We start from the raw sequence: 26250 nt of genomic DNA, 5'->3' as shown, positions 1-26250 counted from the left end.
TGGTTCTGGGGTTTCAAACTCAGATCCCATGCTCGTTCGATATGCCTGCTAAGCCATCCCACCAGACTGGGACCCAAATCTCTGATGGTTATAAACATGACCTTCTCTTTGCTCTTGGGTCAGAATCACTTCTGTATTATCAGACTTAGAAACGAGGTAAAACACAAAGAGATAGCCTCACTCTCCAACAACTTTCTTTCTGAGTAGCCAGTGTAGACCAGATAGTGCCTGTTCACAGAGGTACAGTCCAATACCTCTTAAATGCCTAGTCACCTTATGTAGCACGAGTATTTCTAGGGACTGAAACATGACAATAAAGTTTTCTGGGGGAAAACTAAGAATTCACAACAGCAGAAAATACAACTCAGTTGCTGCACTTCTTACTTTAACACTGGAGACATGTGAGTAGCTACACCTCCTGAGAAAAGCAGAGGCGCAGAGAGGAACAGTCGGCAATTAGAATAAACAGGTGCTAAGCAAAGAACGGCCAGTGCTCTGGCTAAGAACTGGTGCTCAACCTCGTTCTAAAGTAAGAAGTGAATAGTACCTGCACCCAGCGCCGGCTGTGAAAATGATGTGGGCTTTCTTTCCTTTGCAATGAATTGCTAGATCCACTCCAAAGCTTTTGTTTCACAGACATCAAGCTGCTTCCTGCACTGAATCACGAGTCTCACACGCTTCCCTGTACAATGATGGAATGTTTCTATACGGGCGAACATGCTGTGTCCCTTCTATGTCGCACATTTTCATTCGCCTTTATTTTAAAATTACTCTTATGATAAAGTTCCATCAAACCCAGGATAAAGAACAGTTTCTCCACAGTTCCCTTCCTGCTGAGCGTTTAACTCTTACTTGCTCCTTGGTTCATTTTTCCAGCATAATTTCTTACTAAACCTTCTTTTCTCTTAGAGTTCAGGAACCTCAGTTCAATGCTGATCTAGCTCAAATGTGCTCCACGGCTCCTTCCCTGGGCCATGACGGGCACGTGTGCTACTTCATTCTGCATCTAGGAAACTAACAACTTTAGTCTTCCTTTGACACATGTCCACATAACCTCTTTGAGCCTGAAACCCTTCTTCAGGTACCAAGATCTGAATTAATTTACATTTTGGGGTTTTACAGTATTTAGCTCACAGCTCTGCTTGACTTAGTATTCCCATTTTTTTCCTGCAAGGAAATAGTTCACGATATATTTTAAATTGATAAAATGTGGAAACAATAGTGTTACTGTATGCTGTGAATATCACTGGTTAATAAAGAAAATGTTTTGGACCTATAGCAGAGCTATAGGGGAACAGAGATAGGCGGGGAAAACTAAACTGAATGAAAGAAGTGGAGTCAGAGAGAAGCCAAGTAACCCCACCAGAGCCAGATAGAAATTGGCCGGTAAACCACTGCCACGTGGAGATACACAGATTAATGGAGATGAGTTAAACTAATATGTAAGAGTTAGCCAATAAGAAGCTAGAGTGAATGGGCAAGCCAGTGATTTAAATAATATAGTTCTGAGTGGTTATTTCAGGCCTGAGCTGCTAAGCAGCTGGAAACAAACAAGTGGCCCTCCCTCCAACAGTAAGTGGAGGCAGAAATTCACAGACAAGCACTGTGTTGACCTTCAAGAAAGTCTTGTGAAAGAAAGGGAGGAGGGGATGTATGAGCAATCGTGGTCAGCATAGGGAAACCCATGGTGACAGCTGACCTGAGCTCAAGGAGCTCATGGATGCTGGACCAACAGTTAGGGAGCCGGAATAGGACTGACCTAGACACTGCAGGTGTGGGACAATCGTATTGTTTGGTCTCTGAGTATGGCTTCTCACAGTAATATCAGAACCTCTCCCAGGCACTTAGCTGACTTTTGATAAGCTGGTCCCCATGCTGGATTCCCCCAAAAAGGGGAGGGACTTGGTCCTGACCCAACTTGATGTGTCATGCTTTGTGCATGCAAGTCCATGGGAGGTCTGCCCCTTTGTGAATGGAGGTGGAGAAAGACTGGATGGAGAAGCAGTAGATGGGAAAGGGGAGGTGACAGGAGGAAATGAGGGAATAGAAACTGGTTGGTATGTAAAATAAAATAAATGAAAATGTTAATTAAATAAAATTAAAAATAAGAAAAACAAAAGACTTTAAGACTATAATAAAATGCCATAATTTGTCCCTTCCTTGTCCTTTCTCCAAAGTCTCTCATAGAAACCTGGAGCCAGGGAAAGTCCCAGGAATCCACAATGATGACCCCAGCTAAGATTCCTAACAGTAGAAAATATAGTGCCTGAAATGGACTTCCCCTGTAATCAGATTAGAGACTTCCCAAGATCCACAACCAAGCACTGCCAAGTTGTGGAAGAGCAGTTGAAGAGAGGCAGGAGGGATTATATGAGCAAGCACAGTTCAAGATCATGATGGGAAAACCACAAAGGCAGCTGATTTGAGCTTGTGGAAAATCATGGACTCTGGACCTATGGTTAGGAAAGCTGCAGGGAACCAACCTAAACCCTCTGTATCTGGGTGACAGTTATATAGCTTGGTATTTTGTGGGGTCCCTAGAAGGTGGATTAGGACCTGTGCCTGACACATGAGCTGAATTTTTTGAAACTATCCCTATGGTGGAATGCCTTGCCCATTCTTGAAGCAAGGGGGAGGGAGCTTGATCCAGCCTCAACATGATATGCCAGGCTTTGTTGACTCCCATGGAAGAGACTTGCTCCATGTGAACAGAGACTGAGGAGGAGTGGATGGGGGGAGGGGGGTAGAAGGGAAGTGGGAGAGGGAATGGAAGGAGAGGAGAGGGAAAACTGCTGTTGGTATATAAAATGAATAAATAAATAAACAAATAAAAAGAAAAACATATACCCCATGCAGGTTTCTTCTTTTGCATAAGAAATTATATTAAACAACACATGGGTATCTTATCTGAATTTTCATTAGTAGGTAGCAATAATATAAAACCTTACAAAATAATTTGTGCAAACAAAATTTAATAAAGAAAGTTAACGTTTTCCCCACTGTTTTCCACTGTCATCTATTTCCACCTCTATTTCACCTTTCAGTGTTAACCATCATGAGATGTCATCTTAAAACTTGAAACGTAATGTCTATAAAGACACAAAATAGCCAGGCAGTGGTGTTGCACACCTTTAATACCAGCATTTAAGAGCAGAGGTAGGCATATCTCTGTGAGTTCAAGGTCAGCCTGGTCTACAAGAGCTAGTTCCAAGACAGCTAGGGCTGTTATACAGAGACACCCTGTTTCAAAATACCAAACCAAACCAAACACACACACACACACACACACACACACACACACAGTAACTAGATATATTTTTACATTTTTGCTTATGTTATCTTAGAACTATTATTTCTGCACATACTAACCCATTGAACTGCTGTGATAGTCCCTGGTTCACATGTAGATCCCTTTAAGCACACTGACAACGCTGACATACCTACATTCATTGTATGACTGAAATATTCATGTATCCTGTCATAAATTGGTAGGGTAATTATGGGACTTTCAGTTTTATAATACACAGAATTTCCTTTGACAGCATTCATTTAAAAGAAAAAATTGCAGAATTGGTATGTACAAATAGAATATACAAACTAAAATTTGATACTCAATTCAAAGTGATGCTCTCTAAATATACATAATGGACCATTCAGTTGCATATATTTCTGAACCTGTATCTGTCTTAAAGCAATACTTTGATAAACATGTGTTTCATAACTATAACTCACTCCTTTAATTTAATGATGATATCTGTAACTTTACAATATGTGTAGTATTGTTCATTACTGTGTGATTAAGCACAGTCAGAATGCAGCTCCCCTCACCTTGCTTCCTTCACCTATATCACTTCATAGTGACATCACATGTAATTGAATTCACGGTTTTATTTTGGATTCTCAAATGCATTATTTAAACTCACTACTCACAATAGTCATACCATTGGTGGTATTGGCTCTATTGTATTTATTTACAAAAGACATCCTTTATACTCCTTCCACATTTCAAATAAAATAATCCTAAATGGAAGGAACCATTTAGGATTTTGCATCTCACTGTGAAAAACATATTTTCCAAGAGACTCCTCATACAGGAATCATGGGCATAAATGGCAGGATAGTAAAAGCAATCCTGCCATAAACTTAATCTTCCTATCTAACATTACAATTAGATTTTGAAAATACATTTTTCTGTTATTTCTAAAGTGTCTTTTTTTGCTTTGTGTACCTAAAGAGCAGCCTTAATAACTGCCTGTTGTTTCATTTTTTGTTCTCTTTATAACTCTTGTTACTTTAGCCTCTCCAGGAACTAAACTGAGTCAGGCTTACTTTCATTTCTGAACAGCACCTGCATCAAGGCATGTGCACGTCCCATCAGATAAACAGCACACCTCTGCAGCTAAATGTAGACATTGTGTAGGTGCCTAAGACTATTTTCTGAGTCTTGGAGGATCTGCCCACTTCAACTTCCTACTAATGTAGTTGCACATTCTGTTTTCAAAGTCAAGTGAATGTAAAAGATAAGTCAGGTGTTCTTAATCAGGCATAATGAGTAGCCATATTTAATGTCATAAGCCTAGAAAAAAGCATAATTCCATTTTTCTTATCTTCTAACCTCCAAATTTATATATCCTATTAAATTCATTTCACATGCATAGATTAAAATGAGTCATTATTTTCTGATATATAGCCCACCATTTCACAGGATTTATGGACAATTACAGAAAGGAAGAGTGAATTCCCTGTTATTAGTTGAAGAACAATGCCTTCTAACAAAAAACTCAAGAAGTCTGGGTAAATTATTCATTTTTAACTCCTGAGAATTAATAAATTACTCAAGATTTTACTAAGTCTATGGACACCTTTAAGTTACCACTTTGTAAGTTAAAAAATACATTAAGCTACAGCTCATTATGGCTGAGAGATTGTTCTTCTTTTGTGATGATTCTAAATACTTAAATGGTGTGTAACAGAACACAAAGATAAGAGAAAGTATCAATATTGCATTCTTAATGTAGCATTTGTCAGAAATGTAAGGATAAACAAGTCGTAAAAAAAAATATGTTAACTACCAATGTAGAATGTATAGAGCATCCCATAGAATGTGTCATGCTAAATATATAATTGTCGGGGCTGGAGAGATGGCTCAGTGGTTAAGAGCACTGACTGCTCTTCTAGAGGTCCTGAGTTCAATTCTCAGCCACCACATGGTGGCTCACAACCACCTGTAATGAGGTCTGGCGCCCTCCTCTGGTGTGAAGGTGACCATGTAGCAAAACACTGTATCTATAATAAATAAATCTTCTTTAAATAAATAAATAAATAAATAAATATATAATTGTCATATCTTTGTCTCCTGAAAGAAATTTCCAATTGATTCTTATGACTGAAGAGTGAAGTGCAATCAGATACAGCTTAGGAAATGCTTGAAAGTGTGATCCTTGTCAACTTCCTCTGACTCTGGGAAGACAGTTGAACACCCTTCATAAACAAAACTTTTGCTTTTTTGATTCCTATGGGAATGATGATATAAGAAGATAAAACACAGGGGACAAAAGATCCTGGCCTTTTTCTAAATAGTCTTTGTAGAACCTGATGGAGGTTAATCAAGGCCTTCTGCAGAATTGCAAATCTTTTTATAGATGCATTTTAAAATTAATCTCAATCATATATTCATATATGTACATGTATGCATAAATGCATAAGTATATAGGTAATCATATATATACATACATACATACATATATACATTTATATCACCTGTAAATCCACATTTTGATACTAAGTCCTGTTCCTATTAAACAACTTAACTCATGGATTCATCCTTTGGTTTATCTCCTATATGCCTTATAAATTTTGCTCAAGGCTCTAGATTAGAAAGGGATCCTGAAAACCCCCTTGGCAATGAGAATGCCCAGCAGCAGTCTCTGCTGGGGTACAGCTACTTTACCCCTTTGGAGGAGGTTCTGATCTCCTTCTTTCTTTCATTCTTTTTTTTTTCCTCTTATGTGTGGAAAAATACATGTAGAATGAATTTACAACCAAATCTCACAAGAAAAAGATTTTTCCCTGTGGGAATCTTGAGTTAATTACTTTTTCTTATTTTATTTATTATTAGCTGGGCATTCAGGAACAGGAGGTGGCTGTATAAATCACATTTCTCCCCAAAGGACATTTTATAAACAGAGACTTACATTGAATCTACGCTTGAAAATCCACCAAGAATATCACGTTATGGACACACTGAGATGGAGACAGTTCAGCACACTCAAGGCTAACGCAGAAATCCTGTGTGAACACAAATGCTGTGGGATGACGTGTACTTGTCTCATCTGTTGTCCCCATTTTATTGTGCAGGATTTTCCCTCTCTTCCCTTAGGCTTTGTTTATGGGAACTGCCGTTCGCTGAAAACCTCAATTCTGTGCTAAAGATTCTGAAGGCTGACAGATTAGTCTGTGTCATGATTGTAGAGAGCTAGAATATTGCTCATTGGCAGTCAAATTATCTGCAACTATCTTTAATTCTCTTCCTAGACTTTTATAACTCATCTATGTCCAACAAAGCTTATGACTAGCAGGTTAAATCTGTGAAATTAATTAACTTATCAAACCAGGAACTTCCATTAAGTCAGAAGCTAAGAAAGTCATTAGTAATATCTGAGACACATACTATAGACTTTCTTGCTTTCCTATAGCTTGCGTTCCAAATGTCTGTTGTTTGGGTGGAAGCCTCACACCAGTCCACAGCATCCATATATCCAAAGAGCCTTGAATGTTCGGGTGGAAGTTCCATCCCTAGTCCCCCCACCTGAGAGTTGCCTCAGTCCAGACTGTACCCCTGAAAAAGCTCATCAAACGATGACCCCCTCCCCAGAGATGCTCAAGACCACACCAACAGGGCATTTAAACTGCACCCCAGAGAAGAAACACGGGGTTTTCTTGTCTTCCTCCCCCAGCTCCTCTTTCGGGAACTGACTATAAAGCCATCCGGGAGCATTGGTATCCATTAAACCTGGGCTTCTCTAATTTGGTTTGATTTGGTCTGATTCAGATTATTGCACTGGCGGAGGAGCTTATTGGGGTGCAGAAACTTTTCAACTGGAGGTCCCAACAAGGGTGCTGTTTCTCCCACTGGCCTGGGGCCTTGTGTTGGGAAAACACCCTTCTCCTCCACACCTGGTCTCTCTCCACCAGGTAAGGCTGGCTTTGTCAGAGTAAGATCTGATTTCCAAGGCTGCCTCTACAAAATCTTTTTAAATTGGGGCTATCTGACACCATACATCCTTTAACACCTAAAAATGTTTGCCATCGTGGGAACAAATAAATAAACCCCCATATTTCCGTGGTTTCTGGATGCTGTGCTCCCACTCTGGCTCCCATTCCCCTCCCCCTTCCCTGCTTCTTTTTTTGCTGTTTGCTGATCAATGGAACCACCTGTGTGTTTGCCTGGCTTCTGCAGCCTACTCCAAGATTTTTAAGTTGGTCAGCTGACAGTTTCCTAGAAAAGGTTTTGTTAATCCTTCTCTTAATATTTATGTATAAACAATGTGGCCACCGTATGCTTGTTTGATGTCTGTGTGTGTATGTGTGCTTGTTTTAAAATCTGTAAAACTTGTAACTCCAGATTACAACAGCTCTGAAAAAAATGCAAACACGTGGATAGCTGTCTCTTTTGGTTGAGATCAAAATAGAAACCTCAGCACTATCTTTAATAAGAGTATCTATGTACATTGGACCTACCAAGGAGACATTCCACCTCCAATGTATTTTGGCTTACAAAATTATCCCTTCTAATCTTCTTGCCTCTACTGACATTGGTAAGCTGTAACTGATTGGATAAACTATATGTCTAAATATAACTTATATGTCTAATTTAGAAATACCTAACGTTATAGTCAAGTGCCTTTACAGATATGACAGTATGGCAATCAGCAAAAGAGCTTCTTATGACAGAGACATGCTAGCTCCTGCAACATCCTATAGCTCCTCCAAGAAGATACATGATAGCAGAAGACCTTCCACCTGGAGGTTTCCTTTGGATATGGCAAAGCTACCCCCCCCACCACACCCCCCCACACACACACAAAACACTGCCTTCGACCTCATCAGCTTCCTGGACACAACACTGGAGGATCGATTGTCTCATTCTGCCAAGACAGGTAGACCAAAACCTACCCACAGAGAAAAATCTGTCGGGCCTCATGGGCTTAGCAGCTAAAGACAAGTACTGCTTCTAAGACTGGTATTCACGAAAGACTACGAAGAGACTTGGGATTTACTGTGTAGCTAAAAACAGTTGTCTCCGTTCTGCTCATTTACTTATCCCTCTCAGATCTGCCTGATGGCATTTGATGACTTAAGGTACTGGTAGCTCATTACTTCCTTTGTTAAGTTTCCTGATAAAAATACAGACAGGTGTGCCTTTTTCACAGGCTTCATAGTTCAAAATTAACAGGTTTCAGAAGCATCTTCAGAGGTTCAGAGTTTCTAATTTTTTTTTATTGTCTTCTAAAATATTCATGCCCTTTATCCTAAAGCCATAGCCTTTTGCTATGGTACTAAGATGTAAATCTTTTTCGGCTGCCTTACAGATGGATACCTGCAAACTCTACCTGGGGAACTTCTGCTGCTATATCAAAAATTATGGTCCAATGAAAACTGACAGTCTTCAGAGCCTATTTTAACTCTACCCATTTTCAAGCATATTTTACAGGTCACCCCTGTCTGGATGAAGACATACTTAAGAGGACCCTCCAGATAATGCCAGCACCTGCACCAGCTCCTAAGACTTCACTATCGGCACCACCTCTCCAGGCTCAAATGGGTACTTATCCAACAACTAAAATCTGGTTTTGAAGGACATATCTGCTCTCATCTCATTCACTCACCCTTGTCTCTCCTCTGGCAGTTAAATCAGTTTTTCAAAGGCTAGCCCCATTCATAGGGCTGATATTTCTTCTCCTAGCAACCTGCCTTCTCATCTCCCTCAAGGAACAAATGCCTGAGGTCTCCAAGATGGCAGTTAACCAGATGCCTCTCCAGCCATACCTCCTACTGAGTATGAACCCACCAACTCCCAACTTTCCTCTCCCCCAAGTTGCCCCATGACCATAACCAGACTTGAGCCTGTGCCCCCATCCCCAAAGAGTCTGGGATGTTTGGGTGTAATCATCACCCCAGACCCTGGCATCCATATACAAAATAAGTTTGGAATATTTGGGTTCATGCTTCATCCCAGCCCCTGGCATCCATATATTCAAAGAGTATGGAATGTTTGGCCGGAAGCTCCATCCCAAGTTCCCTCCCCTTAAAGTTGTAGCAGTACAGACTCCACCTCTGAGAAAGCCCTCCAAACAATGACCCCTCCCAGGATATGCTCAAGGCCACTCCCACAGGGTATTTAAACTGTACCTCAGAGAACAAACACATGATTTTCCAGTCTTCATTCCCTGCCTCCTCTCTGGGAGGCCATCTGGGAGTGTTGGTATCCATTAAACCTAGGCTTTTTCTAACTCAGTTTGATTTGATCTGATTCAGATTATTGCATCAGCGGAGAAGCTTTTTGGGGTGCAGAAACTTTTCAACCATCAATACATTTGGCAGGTAAATTGATTGATGACTTTATAAAGCACTCAAGTACTCTCAATCCTTGTTTCTGTCATGGCTACTCGCATTTGCCTGAGGGAAAAAAAAAAACCTATATTTTCTTTAGAGTGAGTATAAAGTTTAACCTTCCCACTGTTACCATATACAAGCCGGATTCCTAACTGCATAAAGATAAAGGTAGAAGAACACACCGATCCTTTTTCTGAAACTGTTCCTTCATATGATGAAGTGTAATAAGGAGAAAACCGTTATCTCTCATTTTACACAGTCTTGGGAAATTCTTTGTGATGTTTTAAAGATTTTAGATGCTAAAGTCTGAAGTAAAAGATCAGTATTATCAATGAAAGATCCAGAAATAAAAATATTGAGACTAAGGATGCAGGGATAGAAATGTAGAGATACAGAAATATAAATTTGTAGTTTAAAAGAAATATGAGGTTACAGTCACTAGCCCTGGGCAGCAACTCGGAATTAACTTTAACAATGGGTTCCCTTGATTTAAAAGCTCAGGCTCTGTTGGAGACCAACGGTTAGCATTTTACAATGGCTCTCTGGAAAACTTTTAGATGACCCCCCTGCCACTTTGTATGAGATTCTTTGAGGTAGGGCAACAGTGTAAGCACAAGCAAGCACATGCAAACTCACAATGAGTAAGCAAATATTGGCCAAGATAACCTATTAGGGAACCAAAACTAACTAATTAATAAACGCGCACTCCTAGCCAATCACAGCACACCAGCAGCGACCACCAGTTTCCAAAAGACCAACCAGAAATGTTCCTGCAGCAGTTAACTTTCCCTAATCCTATTAAAATCCCCAACCTGTTTTCAATAAAGAGCTTCTGTATTAGAACCTCCCTGAGTCTGTGCTGTTGACTTAGCTTCTTTTCGCCCCCTGCTCCCTCCCTGGGAAATGCAGACTGCACACAGGCAGCAACAACAAGCCAGCATAAACTACAACTCTTTGTTTGCATGGCTCCATATTCTTCCCTGCTGCGAAATGCCAGGGAAATGCAAAATTTCTGTTAACACCATTAGAGGGGCAAGAAAGGAACAACAGACAAATGCGAACACAAGTTCAGCTGGCCATCTTGGTGATGAAAATTGTAAGAGCAATTTGCATCCAAGTTTTACTCCAAGATTATAAAAATCCTTTTATCCATGCCTAATGCTTTCTTCTTATTATAAAAGGGGAACTCAAAAACTGCCAAGGTTACCACACTTTCAAAAGTCCAACCTCTGGCTATGGTCCCAGGGCCTGGTAAGCCTTTGTGTCTCATGGTGATTTTTATTTTCTCTTTTCCTAAATAAAGTTTGTGTATGGATTCATAAATTATGGTGATCTGTCTCCCTTGTTGCTCACTCTCGGACCCCAAAATTAGTAATATTATTTTAAAAAAAAAGGTCCACTTGAAGAACAGAAGGAGGGAGAAGATGAGCAAGGAAGTCTGGACTGCGAGGGGTTAGTCCACCCACTGAGACAGTGTGCCTGTTCTAATGGGAGCTCATCAAATCCAGCTGGACCTGGACTGAATGAGTATGCAATCAAACTGAACTCTCTGAATGTGCCTGACAATGGGGGCTGACTGAGAAGCCATTGATAAAGGCACTGGGACTTGTTTCTACAGCAGGCACTGGGTTTTTGGGATTCTAGTCTATTCCTAGTCTATTTGGATGCAAAGCTTCCTAGGCCTGGATGGGGGAGGGGGGGCTTGGACTTCCCACAGGGCAGGGTTCCCAGCCCTCTCTTAAGGAGGGAGGGGGAGGGAGGAGGGAGAGTGGGGGAGCAGGAGGAAATAGGAGGAGGAGAGTGTAAATTTTTGAATGGAAAAAATAAAAAAAAAATGTGAATTCTACCTTGAAGTAAATTGGCATATTTATGTTTCCTAGGCATTATGCAAAAGAGCTTTTTGAGAGTTCTGAGGATTCTTTTAGGAATGGAATCTAAGGGAAGTAATTAAGTCATTGGAGACTATGTCCTCAAGAGTAATTGATGTAGTCCTCCTTAGGTACTAATTAGTTCTTCCAGAGTTGTTAATAGAAAAGCAAGGCTAATCTAGTTCTCATTTGTAAACCTGCTGCTGACATGACATCATCTATTACCGTATCATGTAAACAAGGATACTCTCAAAAGAGGCTAAATCAATGGGATGCTTAAAACTATGAACTAAGTAAATCTCTTTCTATACCTTACACAGACACAGGACATTCTACTGGAAAATGAATCAATACACACACTAAATCATATATATGGTTACAATTGATGAATGCATGTTAGAACAGTATTATATGATATCAAGCAGTTTTGTTGCTTATCCCAAACATGTTGTACCTGCATGTAAATGGGATCATTCAATCTTAGGTGTTGTTCCAGTGAAGCCAATTGTCTCAATTTTTGAGACAAGGTATTCATTGATTAGAGACTCATATCATAAAACAAGCTTACAGGAAAGTGAGCTCAGAGAACTATCATCATACATCTCCTCAATGTTGGGATTAAAGATCTGGGCCATGATGCTCAGGTATTTTGTTTATTTTATATCTTTTTTTCAATTTTTTTTTCCACAACCAGAAAAAGACTTTTATTGCAATTCAAATTCACATGGGGGGTAGATTTTAAGGAGAATAATCAAGTATGAGGAACAAAATTGTAGTAGGAAGTAGCAAAATCATCTCATTCTCTCTCTAAAACTTCTCTGTCAACCAATTTTCCAACACAGATCCCAAAATGGATTAACCACTTACACATAACTCCAAGTTTATATTGGTGGAAACTAAACCCTAAGTAAGTTTAGTTTTAGAGAGAAAGGGGGGTAAGATAGTAGATTGGGCTTTAAGGGAAATGAATTTTGACCCTTTTCAGGCATCATAGTCCCAGCTCATCTTCTCTACGAGGATTGGTGATCTCTGTGAGATAGTCTCTTTCAAAAAAACGCACAGAGGCTTTTTTTCAATTTTTGAAATTATAATATAATTATGTTTTCCTACCTTCCCTTTTCTCTATCCAACTTTCAATGAATACACTTGCTCTTTCTCAAATTCATGTCTTTTTTAGTATTGTCACATGTATTTATATATACATGCATACACATGTGAATATATATGCATAGGCGTATATGATGCAGATGTAATGTCTTCTCGGTCTCTATAATGTTACCTGTAGGTTTCTTTTTGGTTTTTTTTTTCTTTTTCTTTTTTTTTTAATTTTTGTGTGTGTATGTGTTTCAAGACAGTGTTTCTCTGTAGCTTTGGGGCCTATCCTGGAACTAGCTCTGTAGACCAAGCTGGCCTCGAACTCACAGAGATCCACTGACCTCTGCCTCCTGAGTGCTGGGATTAAAGGCGCGCGCCACCATTGCTCAACTAGAGGTCTCTTACTAGGAAAGAACAATTCTTTCTTTCTCAGGATTCCCAGTTTCCCTTCCTTTTTTGTCCTTTGAGTGTTAGCACAACCAGTGGTGTTGTCCTGGCTAGTAAAATCATAGATCTCACAGGAAAATCTACAACTGTCACTTTACTAAGCCAGAATAATTTCAAACTACATTCTAAATATTTATCTTTATACCCACAGTTTTCACCAATCAAGGAGCTATTTCTTTGAAATATGCAGAGATCATTACAGAAAACAGCCTATCAAAATGTAGAGCATAAGAGATACCGTTGTACTCAGTCACAATCAAAACATCTACAACACACTTTCGGCATGTAAGATTTAGATATCATTGAAGAAGGATTGGTCAGAAAATCTGTAATAGCCAGAGGAGTGGACGGTTTGTTCTGAAATTGTATCTCCTAGGAATATCAGAGAATTTATTCTCATGAAGCCTCACCAATGCGGCAGATAAAACAAAACCAGGACAGTCATACTAAAGAACCTGCAAAAATGGATTTGTATTTGTTTTTTAATGTGGGTGTTGGGGACTGAACTCAGGCCTTCCTGTCTGTGGTAACTACTTTAGAGTCTGATTTGTCTTTCAAGTTTCCTAGATGTGATTCCTATTTAATTCATTCAATATTACTCTAGTTGGATAGACACACAGGTGGTGAAAAGATCTGCTACTGGACAAAGTAAGTACACTCTGTTAAATTTTGGCTCTTACAAGTGACCAAAACCTCACATGATTGGTATCAATATGTATGAGCCAATTTAATCTAGTCACTATAAAGCTTATGTTAAAGACAAACAAAACTTAAGTTTAGTCAGTCATAACTGACAGAGAACATTGTTATGAAACTCGGGTCTTCCCACTAAGATAGACCAAATAAGCCTACTTCATTACTACATGAAGCATTTCTCTCCATTCTGTGTTTTAGCATTCACTGCTCATGAAGCTTCTCATTCAAATAAATTGTTAAAAATCTCTTTGTCTTATTTTTTACAGTTAGGAATTATGTTTAAAAATGTAGCTATCATCATAAGTACAAAAATGGCGTAGGATTGTTTAGGTTATGAAATACAGTAAATTAACCTTTTAGACTCAGACTCACATGCTGAAGCTAGAAAGAGGAAGGCTGGGGATGTTCACAGATCAAAGAAAGAGTTATCATTTTTATTTTATCAAGATATGCAAAACTTACAAATTTCCATATTTATCTGAGTTACAGCAACAAAGATTTACCTAATATTGCCTGCTTCTTTATATTCAAACACTTTCTTATTTATGTCCCTACCCCAACACAGTCCTACAGAATTACTAATATTTCTTCTGAAGTTGGCTCTGGTGCCTTCCAGAATGAATTTCTCAAGAGAACAGCACCACACAGGGACTAAACTCAGTATCATTGCTGTTAGTGATCTGAGACTCCACGTTCTTGTATTTTCGATAATATCAAGTATCTCAAATATGCATTCGAGAATTACTAAACTTAGCATTGTTTCACCTTCTGAATGTGTTCATTATTAAATATGATCACAGATGGCCATCTGTGTAGGTAAGCAAAAATGACAGATGTATGTCAGATCTTTGTGGAAACACAGAGCTATTTCATGTTATTTCCTTCAAGAACAACTTTATGAGCTAGTCCTGTCCAGAATAATGGCATAGTCTACACTAAAAAAAAAATGCTGCTGTCCATATAACAAATCATGTTTAAGATGCAGCAATTCTAATGATAATAAGGGTATTTATTTAAGTAAATATAATATTCAAAAAAAGCTTAGAAAATAATTCTTTTTATATAAATGTTGTATATCAGAAAAGTGATTTTCTACAAGTTTTGCAAGTAAAATATTGTCAAAACCTTTTAACATATTAAGAGTGATGCATGCTTAGAGTATGAATGATGGCTATAAATAAAAGTTGATATTAAGAGCAATGAGCTCATTATCCTGTTGCATCAATCATATATGATTTTCATTATACTCACTAAGTTATACTCATCTGGAAGTATGTCAGCATATTATGTACTCAGACCAGTTTTAAGGATGTCTTTAAAAATTAAGATATACTAGACACTAGAGAGAAAGTTCAGAAGTAAAAAGCTGTTGCTCTTCCAGAAGACCAGGGTTTAGTTCCCAATATCCATGTGGCACTCATACCCATCTGAACATTCAGACCTTGACACCCACTTCTGGTCTCTGAAGGTACTCCGTGAACAACCATATATATAGGCAAAACACATAAAACAATATTTAACTTAAGATATACTAAAACTAACTTATAGAAATACTATGTCTAGATCCACAGATTTTTACACAAATCAGTATAATTAGTTCGGTAATGGTGGTTTTTATCTTAGACTTCATATATTTAAAACATACTTTGCATATATTCAGTGAAGAAAATATATTAAAGTCATAAATTAATCCAACATGAATTATCTGTAAAGATAGCTTATAGTACTAATTATTTTTATATAAGAATCAGATGGCACCAAGATTACCTTCTATAATAGACATTTTAAAGAGAAGTATGATTCAGTATTTCAAGTATTGCTTGATCTTACCTGCTGGTTTACAGGGAAATTTCTGTTGATTTTTTTGATCTGCAATGATAAATAAATCAATAAATCAGTGACAACAAAAGTATAAAAAGTAATCCCTAAATATATCTGATTATCTAATTTTAGGAGTTATTTTATATGATCCAGGCATGTTGGTACACACCTTCAAAACCAGTATTTGTCAGGCAGAGGCAGGCTGATCTCTGGGAAGCAAAGGCTATTCTACTTTGCACAATGAGTTCCAGTGCAGCTAAGGATACATAGTTAGAACCTGTCCCAAAACATGTCTGAGAGTGTGTTATGCTATACTAAAAAGAAACCTCAGCATACTAAAATTGTTACACATAAACCCATTTTAATGGGAGGTCATGTACAATTTCATATATAAAGATTTTGAAAAGTGAGTAGTAATTGTTCACTTGTGAGTAATGAATCTTACTTCCATGTGATATAAATGAGCATCTGCCACAAATCTAAAGAAAGTAGACTTACTATTTAACATCATACTATGAAATCACAGAACAACAAATTAAGTTTAATATTGAGAACATAGCAGATATAGTTTAATATGTGTATTTTCAGTCAGCATCTAAATAAGGAGGAATTTTTACTTTCGAATTTTATTGTGTAAGAATGTAAAATCTCCAGAAACATCTCCTCTGAATTAATTCATGGAAACAAACTTGAAAAAGTGAATTAAAATACATGGTCATAGATGACAAATATATGAAACAATAGTGACTAATTAAATCCATTATTCCACATCATATTTATGGAGAAATTTCAATACCAGGTTTATAGGGCATGAATTTAGACCAAATTTAAATGTATATTATTTATATGATAACTTATGCAATTGATCTGTTTTCTTTTCTTTTTAAACTCCCTTTAATTATCTAGTAAACATGAAATATGCAGTTAGATACCTGTAGGCACAAAGTTATAAAAATTATCAAAATCTCTTCTAATAGTACAAATTGACTTTCTAGGTATTAATTCTTTAAAATGTAAAACTGAAAGAAGATTTAAAAATAAATATATTTTGAGCAAGTTTTGCAGTTTATAAAGAAACCTTGTCCTTCTTTCATAATTACAATGTTAGCCTGCTCCCAGAATCCTCACCTCACACACTACAGTATCTGTTACACATTCCCAACTTCCTATGTCTTTCTCCACAATATTTACAAGTTGAAAAAACAAACAAATTTGACTGCTAAACATCACATACTAATTCACCAGTAATCTCTTTGAACATCAGTAAAACAATTCCTTGAATTATTTAATTTTTGAAATAATTATAGAAATGGACTAATATATTTATTTGGTTTTTCGAGATAGGGTTTCTCTATAGCTTTGGAACCTGACCTGGAACTAGCTCTTGCAGGTTAAGCTGCTGGCTTCAGATTCACAGAGATTCATCTGCCTCTGCCTTCCAAGTGTTGGGATTAAAGGTGTGTGCCACCACCACCTGACTTTTCGGCTAATAGTTCATGTGGAGCTTTTTATCCTTAATAGTGCACTATAAAGATTCATAACTTGACTAAGTCTGAAAAATACTCTGAGAAACCTTATTTGGAAAAGCGTGTTGGCCATGTATACAGGTACTACAATACAGGAGGCAATGGTTGTATAGTATATGCTGAGGACAGGTAGCTTGCTGTATCCCAGGACTTGGAACCTTACTCACATAAATCTAGTCCCAAACACACACACACACACACACACACACACACACACACACACACACGCATGCACGCATAAATGCACACGTTTACACATACACATATGAACACACACGGAGAACATTATATTAAAGTGAACAACCCACAGATGTCTGGGAAGAAAGCTTATTAAGGGTTAAATGGGGATCACACACTCAAAAATACAGGAGAAGGCAATACTATTGCCTCTTCTTTCAACAAGGAAGGATGGGTAAAGCTTTGGACCATGTCACTGAATCATGCATCAGGAAGCCTTCCACATCCAAATGAGAGAGAGAGACAGAGAGAGAGAGAGAGAGAGAGAGAGAGAGAGAGAGAGAGACTCCCAACCTCAGTCATGTATCAGAGAAAACTGTGCCCAGAGTTCTAGTCATCCCAAATGTCATTGGCCAAAACAAATCAAATTCCCACTACACTTCCACTCCTTTTCTAAGAAGGTTCTAATCTTAACATAAAACTATATACGATAAGAACAACGATAAAGTATTGTGCAGGAAAAGAAAAGATAATAGCATAAACAAAAATAAAACTGCAATCAACAAGAGCAAAATCAGGCAAGAAACACTCTCTAAATGTCCAGGCCATAGGTAATTGGCAAATTACAAAGACAACTCCGCAGCTGTCCTATCCTAAAGAGTCTGTCTTGTGTGTAATAAACCCTTAGCTAAGACATGAGGGAGTTGTGACTGTATCTATCTAGTCTTCAACGCCATCAAAGACCTGAGAAGGAAGATAATATTGTTTGAGTAAGCAGGAAGTACAAGCAAACGGCTTCCCAATGATGCAAGAAATGACAGAAACAGCTGGCTGCCTAGACAGTCACACAAAGTCGCTCTTCAATTTGTGGCAATCAACTTTGGCTATATGCCAGTTTTTCAAAGAAGAACACAAGCTCCTTATAGACTGTCTTTAGTACCCATCATTCTCTCTGGAGTAGTTAGGTGCTGCCAGAAGCAGTCATTTCTCACATCTGTAGAATCATAAGCTGTCAAAACATTTAAATGATTACATATTTATATAGAATACATCTTTGTGGAACTAATATAAGTATGAGAAATATAGATGACTGAATCTGTAGTTCTTAACAACCTATAGAATTTAAAGACTAATGTTTCACATTATAAAAATAAACAATTTCTAAGCAGAAGTACAGTATAAAGACAATGGCCTTGAAATTGTTACATATACAAAGCATCTTAATTCGAGGTAGAAATGCATAGTGCAACATGACAAAAATAGTTTCAATTTGTATCAATTTACAAAATATACTAAACATAAGTCAAAACACAAACAGTGTGACAGAAATAATTTTACATTTGTGTCAATATACAAAAACATTTTGAAAAGAAGTAGGAAGATATATAAAGTATAACAAATATAAGTTTGAATTTGTGTCAATATACAAATTATCTTAAATAGAAATTGAAGAAAAATTTTACATTTGTATCAATATACAAGAACCCATACCAATGCAAATTATCTAAAACTGATAGTTGGTATTTTAGTTTACAAGTAGATAAAATTTTATTTTGTTATCCTATCCTATTTACCCCCCTTTTTCTATTCCAAATGATATTCCTGAGTCTAGCCTTTATTTTTTATCCCCCAACACTATAACAACTTATAACCAACCGCTAACAGATGACATTTTTTCATAACCCTGAAAAAAAAAAAACAGAAACCATCCATCCCACATGTTGGGAGAGAGTGTGTTGTGTACTTCCAGCTGACTGGAATGGATGAAGGTATCTCTACTGGATGCAGTAAAATGCCAAAACAATGGTTAAGTCTCATGAGGACAAGCTGTAACACTTATAGCCAATTTCTGAGTAATGGGTATTGCTTCTTATAAGAAGTTCTGACTAGAGTGGTATAGGAAGGTGGACCATCTAAAATAGCCAACTTAGAATTGTCCTGAGCAGTCTGTAGTCCAAAGTCAATCTTTGTGTGGTGCTTATTGACTCAAAGGCATGATATGGATCAGGCAGCATCATTGTCGTGGGACCCCATCATCTTTCTGGAGACTTCAGAGGTCACTGTTAGGAAAATTTATGGTACAGTGGAAAATCTTAAACATTAATATGAAAACAAATTTTAGGATAGTGATATATGTAAAGAAACTTTCTAAAGAGGAAAGAATAAGTATGAGATGAAAGAGATTTGTGACAAGAGTTGTCCCTAGATTTTGGTTTTCTTCTGTCCCAATTTAGGTGGCTTTTTAATATGAGATAGAAACTCAACTTAAAACTTTTCTTTTTCTTTGTTTTTATTTGTTTGTTTTTGTTTTCTTCTTGTTTTTAAAGACACAGTTTCTCTGTATCTTTGAACCTATCCTAGAACTAGCTCTTGTAGACCAGACTGGCCTGGAACTCATAGAGATTCACCTGACTCTGCCTCCCCAGTGCTGGGAATAAAGGCTTGTGCAACTACCACCTGACTCTGAATTTTTCTTTTTACCACATGCTTGAATGTAGAGGCGAGGTGGTGGTGGGGAATGGGAGACAGATGTCTGGTCATGCAGTGCAGTGGACCGCAGCAGGACCTTTTGGAGTCATCCCCACATTGGGTGCCAGATAAAGTGAGAAACCCATGGATATCTGGGCAGAGGATTATGCATTAAGGGATAAAATGAGGATCACACTCATGAATACAGGGGGAAATGACCCTGTTGCCTCTTCATCTGGGGAAGAATGGGAAAAGTCATGATCAGGTCACTGAACTGTATATCAGGAAGCCTTCCACATCCAAGTGAGGGAGAAAACACAATCCCTAGATCTCAGTTCTTATCCAGTCATGTATCAGAGTAAACCATGTGCCTAGTCATCCCAAATGTCACTAACTAAAAAGGATAAAATTCCCACAACATTATGTATTATTAATTCACTTGAAAAATAAAAATGCACTTGGTCAGATTTAACATCTATTCATGTTAAAATGCATGCATAAGAGTAGTGAGAAAAGAATCGTTATAACCATTAAAGTGATAGATGCTAAACTCGTAATAAACATCATACTTAATAGTGAAAGACTGAAGTTTTCCACTATAATAGGGTCTGGAACAATCTGGAAAGGTTAGTTAAAATTGATTCTAATATAATATAAAAGGCAACTAAAGTACTTAAAGGGTATCATCAAAAAGAAAGAAATCATAAAACACAGCTACTAAATGTCATCAAAAGAAATTAATGAAAATGTTAAGAAATGTGATACTATTACTTGGTAGATGACTTTTCAGATTTCCTATTTCAGGATCAGTATCTTAACATAATTATATAGATTCAATGAAATTCTATTATATACTTCTTTTCTTTAGGAACAAATAGAGAAACTCTTTTTCAGGTTTGATTCAGCTCAGAGGCATAACAAGTCCTAGAGCAAAGCCTGACTATTATCCTCTGCATTGGGAAAAAAAACACAAAAGAAAAATGTCCTTGAATTCACAGGGAAACTTAAATGGTCACAATCACATAAGTAATTTTAATGGAGAATTTATTTATATCTTCTTTATGTTCTTTCAGTGATGTTTGACAGTTTAAATTTTATTTTTTTTCTTTTTGATAAGCTATCCCCTAATTATTGATGATATTATAAGTGAAATTGATCTTCATTTTACCTTTCCAGAAGAATATTGGACAATGATTTTAAATTTGCTACAAATATTATCAAAACCACTGGATACGAACCCACTACTGAACATGAGGGTGGATGGAAGATAGTTCTGTATATTCTCTGAAAACCATGAAGCAACTGTCCAGGAAAATTGCTGAGTTCATTTGTGCATATCAAAAACTGGAGAATAAATTTGGGTCATCCCTTTTATAAGCAAAGATCAGATCAAAATGAATTCAAATATTAAATATAAACAAGCACCAAAGCTATCAAAATTTTTAGAGCACATATAATTAATAAAGATCCTGCAAGAAAATGAGAACTAATGGGAAGGCAGGATGTTACTGATGACTTACCAAATAGATAAAACTATTAATCCACAGAGCTAAGGGTAACCATACTTTAGACAGAAATTTCTTTCCTCCCCAGTTCTGCAGCTGTTTGGTCCCAAAAATCACACAGAGGCTTATATTAATTATAAACTGTTTGGCCTATTATCTTAGGTATGTTATGAACTGGCTCTTACAAATTAAATTAACCCATAATTCTTGTCTGTGTTTAGCCACATGGCTTAGTACCTTTTATAAGTAAAGCATTTTCATTTTTGCTTCCTCTGTGTATGGCTGGTGACTGCTTCTCTAACATTCCTCTTCCCAGAATTCTCCTAGTTGCCCCAGTTTCCCATAGTGAAAGTACAGCAAACCACAGAAAGAAAATGTTGAATGTATTCTAATTCACTCATTGAACTTTGAAACTTCGTACAGAAGTGAGATCAATGCATGGAACTGAATGGCCTTTCAGTAGAAAGATGGACCTGATCTACAAGGAGTATTTAGTCATGACAATGAGACACATCTGCTCCTGGCAGCACCAGTCTACTTCAAGAGGAATATGGGCATCGAAGAGTTCCTTAGGTAGTTTGCTAGCCATTTGGGCAAGAAACTGCTCTTGCCTGGACTGTTTGATGCTATGCTGTATGAACTGGACAAGCAGGACACACAGAGAAATGGCTGCTGAACTTATCTATAGGAGAGACAATCCTTAGGGGTTCCTGTTTCATGAAAGAGTCTGCTAGTCATTCTTCAGTACACAGAAATGTAACTGACAAACTGCCAATATAGGGAGAACTGTCTTAGAAATTTCCTGCTTTGTGGAAAAGTCTGCTAGATATTATGGGCCTGTAGGCTGAAGATTGGATGCCCCAATGATACAGAAGAACTTTGGGTGACTGTCCAGGTAGCAAGATGTCTCTGTCAATTCTAGGGTTTTGGAAGTTGCTTACAATGTACTTTCTGTTTACTTAGGTAATATATCCTTCTTGGGTCTTTGATAGAGTTGAAGAATAGATAGTTTTAGTTTTACTAAGTTATGATAAAAAAATAAAGTAGATATAAATATTGTAACTGTAATTCTTATTTCATATCTGTTTTGTTATATGTAATTTTACTATATTAAAATTAAAATATTTCTTTTCATTTAGACAGAAAAAGAAGGTCCAACATGAAAACTTCATTCCTATGATGTAACTTTTATTGTTCCAGAAAATATTATGGGGACTGCCAAGGGATGGAAGCAATTAAACAGGCCTACCCAGCTGCAACACCTATGAACCATAATAACAACCAGTAAGACAAGACTTGTATAAAGGTATTAGAAGGAGCACTTACTTGTCTATAACAAAATACTAATTGGACTCACAGTGATCTTAACAAAAAGAACATTAAGCCTGGTACTAGAAACCAACCCACCATTCTGAGGCTATTAAGGTTGTAGATCTTAGGATAGAACCTATTATTACCACTTTGCGAGATCAGCATAGTTACTCAATGCATTTTATCTTTATACTCACAGATGTAACTAACACTCCTCATCAAAGAATCATCTCTTTACAGCAAATGGAGACCATCGAATTATAGCACATTTGTACACAACACAATGATCAATGAGTTAAGACCAACGGATACATCTAACCCACAACCTGCATCTGTGGCTTACAAAACATAATAGGATTGGGAAAAGAAAGAAGATAGGAGCAAGAATACCAGAAAGTCTGCTGTGAAACAGCCTCTCCTAGAAATGGCTACATAAACAAGGCTTAATCAGACATGTTAGTGTGGAATGGGAAAAATTCAATGGGATCTCAATCCTAGATGAAGAAGTGAAGGAACTATTGATTGGTGGGGGAAGGAGAATTAGTTTCTCCCACAGAGCAACCAGTCTTGAAATCCAACATACACACAAACAACAAAATGGACTCAGCAGGTTCTATTTATACGTGTGTGTGTGTGTGTGTGTGTGTGTGTGTGTGTGTGTGTGTATAGCACAGGTCAATGCAATGCAAGACAAGTTCTTAAAGGCATTCCAGAACCACTGAGACATTCAGCAGCAACTATAATCCTGAATTTTTGTCAGGCAGAAAGACAAAAAGTTCTTCTCAGTCAATACATTTCTCTCACTTTAAATACAGATCATCCTGTGTACTCACTACATATGTGTATTTTAAATTTACATATGCATGTTTACAATCATGTTTCACATAGTTTAAAGTGAAATGTCTTTACAATCAATGACTGGCATGGGACACTTATGTTTGCATCTAGAATAAGAAAGATGATCCCCTTTCCTGGTGGTGGTTAAACAACAACACCAGACTACTCTCTCAGAAGACCTGCATTAGGATAATTTCAGAAATGCAGAAGGAAAGAATTATTTGGAAGAACTGAGAGCTGTTAGTACCTGAAGAATGGGTCTATATGTGACCTGCCTCTTCATTTACTTCACATAAGAGGGAACTTGGATACAGACCTGCAGCTTCTTGATAGTTTAGCCACTACTTCGAATTTATTTCAATGAGTTTTCTCAGTTTCTTTAAGGAGTTCAGATTCACACAAAGATTGTGAAGCTGTGATTTAAATCAAATTTAATGATACCAACTCTCATGCTTTTCTGCGAAGCACACACACACAGAGACACACACACACTTCTATAAAAGCAGCAGTTGTTCAGTTTGGTGGATAAGGGGGTCATGAAGCTACAGTGCATTCACATCTGACATCCAACATTGCCAGCTCCAATCAAAAGAATCTCAGACTTCTATTGCCACACAATTTAGCAAATTTCAAGATGGTTTTGTTCATGGAGGGATTTTAAGTCCCTACAAGTTGTGTATCCAATAATTCCATAATGCTCACACATGCTTCATGTGTGAGGCTTTCTCACACAGAAACAGGGATTACAGATTTTAAGAGAAATTCACAAATTCAAGGTGTCACTTTTATCAGACCTCACATGAACAAGCTGTCAACTTTGTTGTCATTTCTTGACTGTTGTCTGTGAAATTTGACTTGACACTACTACAATTTCTTCTTTCCAATCTAAATGCTGTGAAAGATCTCAGTATATAGGAACAAACTAAATAATGAAAGAAATTTGTGGTTATAAGGGTTTTTTTTATTATTATTATCTACAGTGTCTGCTCCTTAAGCAAACTTTGCTATAAGAGTCACAGCCTGAAGTGATGCTGTTCCCTCAGGCACTGACTTTGTTACAACTACCATGGCAAAGGTTATCTAAATCAAAAGAACTCACAATTCAAGGTTTTAGATGGAATTCTGCTCACTCAGAGAGGCTGAGTAGCAAGTAGCTAACTTTCTCCCTTTTCTGGCATCTTCCAAAAACCCCCATGTCCTTCTCGTCACTCCCACTTAAAAAAACCCATCCTCCACATGTTTCAGCTTTCTGTCAGTTACCTGCGACTCATCATCCTATGTGCAGGTTAATTTTATTTTGTCAAACACACTTTGAATTGTTAACAAGAGCAGCAGAAAAAAATGCAACACTGTTTAAAATAATACTCCCTAGCAAAATTTTTACTTTTAATACCTGTGAATGTTTACTAGATATACCAACAACTATATTTGAATTCTTTTTTGTGTAACATTCAACTCAAGATATGAGGCAAATATTAGCTTCTTATAAGTGTAAACTTTTCAAAGCAATACCTTGTGACTGTGGCATTTATCGCATACATACAGTACCTTATTTAACATCATTATTTCCTAGTAAGGATGGTAAGGTCAACTTTATTTCTGTCTTGAACACTGGTCTTCAGATGAATGTTTTAGTGGGCAGCTTGTTTTATTGAGGGTAGCAACTAGTGTAACCATTGGTAGAACCAAGGTTTCTTTTTCAAAATTAGTTTAAGTATAAGATACTTAGTTTTGTTTTTATAAAGATTAATTTAGGGTCATGTTTTCATAATAATGATACTTAGAGAATAAAATTAAAAGTTCAACTGTTATGTCTTTGGGAGTTTTTGTTATAATGGCATCACAGACTTAGAAAATATGTCAGAACATGGGTGAGTCTCACACCCATGATGAAGAGATACACCTAGATGAAGAGATACATGCAATTAACAGCAACATGAAAGAGAAAGAATCAGTATTCTCTCCCTGATTGATTATCCAACCTCAAGGTGTCAGCCTTAAATGCATATAAATGATCAGCACTAAATGAATTCAGCAAGTTGTATTTACACACACATATGTGTGTACATGTGTGTAAAAACAATAATTAACATGGGACACTAAATTTGGAAGTGTGTGGATAGACATCAGAAGAGTAGAAAAGAGAAGGAAGGAGAGATGAAATGCAGGACTCACACATGAAATTCTCCATAAATTATGAAAATAAAAATTATAAAATATTTGAGTTGAGAATAATAAAAATTAGGTATATGACTAATACTCAGGTTCTGAGTAGCACCTATGTACAGAGACAGTGAGATGGACAAAAGAGATATAGAATGACCTTCAACAGGGCAGGGAGCAGTATCTGATGGTTTATAGGAAGGATTGAGATTACAAAATGTAATAATTTCCTCTACATATCTGAGTAACTGCCAATTCAAAGAAAAAGTAAACAGAATGAAAATAAATAGATAAAAGCTATAAAACTAAGGTTTTTATTGAGTATACTGAAGCCTAATGTGGAGCTGCCAAAGGCTTCAGTACTGGTAAGACATTTCCTTCTTTTTTATGGCTGAATAAAACTTCAGTGTCTATAAACAAATTGTCTTTACCTCTTCATCTGCTACTGGGCATATTTGACTTGGAAATTAGGCTGGTTCTATATACCAGGTAAAAGAATGATGCAGTTAACATGGTGTACACATTTCTCTGTTCTGTGGTATGCAGACACGCATTTGTAAATTATATAATGGTTTGTTCCTAGGGAAAGAATATATCCAAATCATAGTGCAGTTCTATTTTTTAGTTTTTTTTAGAAACTAAATTATATGACTTTCACTCATTTTGATTTCTATAATGCCAGCACCAGTATTCAACTTACCAATTAGTGCTTAAGATCTC

The 26250-nt window shown here is 37.1% G+C and overlaps 1 protein-coding gene across 3 annotated transcripts in view; it reads right to left on the bottom strand.

Annotated features, from left to right (window-relative positions):
- Nucleotides 1–26250, bottom strand: part of Sntg1 (syntrophin gamma 1) — a 409578-nt gene that overhangs the window by 62794 nt on the left and 320534 nt on the right. For all 3 annotated transcript variants that reach the window (XM_041657058.1, XM_041657057.1, XM_041657059.1), the window contains one exon: nucleotides 15552–15590. In XM_041657058.1, coding sequence (XP_041512992.1) covers nucleotides 15552–15590 — 39 coding nt within the window. The remainder of the gene's footprint in view (nucleotides 1–15551; nucleotides 15591–26250) is intronic.

This window comes from Microtus oregoni, unplaced genomic scaffold, assembly GCF_018167655.1.
Source record: "Microtus oregoni isolate MIOR12 unplaced genomic scaffold, Mior012 000008F_ref0000371, whole genome shotgun sequence".
Lineage (NCBI taxonomy): Eukaryota > Metazoa > Chordata > Mammalia > Rodentia > Cricetidae > Microtus > Microtus oregoni.
Note: the sequence above shows the minus strand (reverse complement) of the source record. Positions and strands in the feature narration are given on the sequence as shown.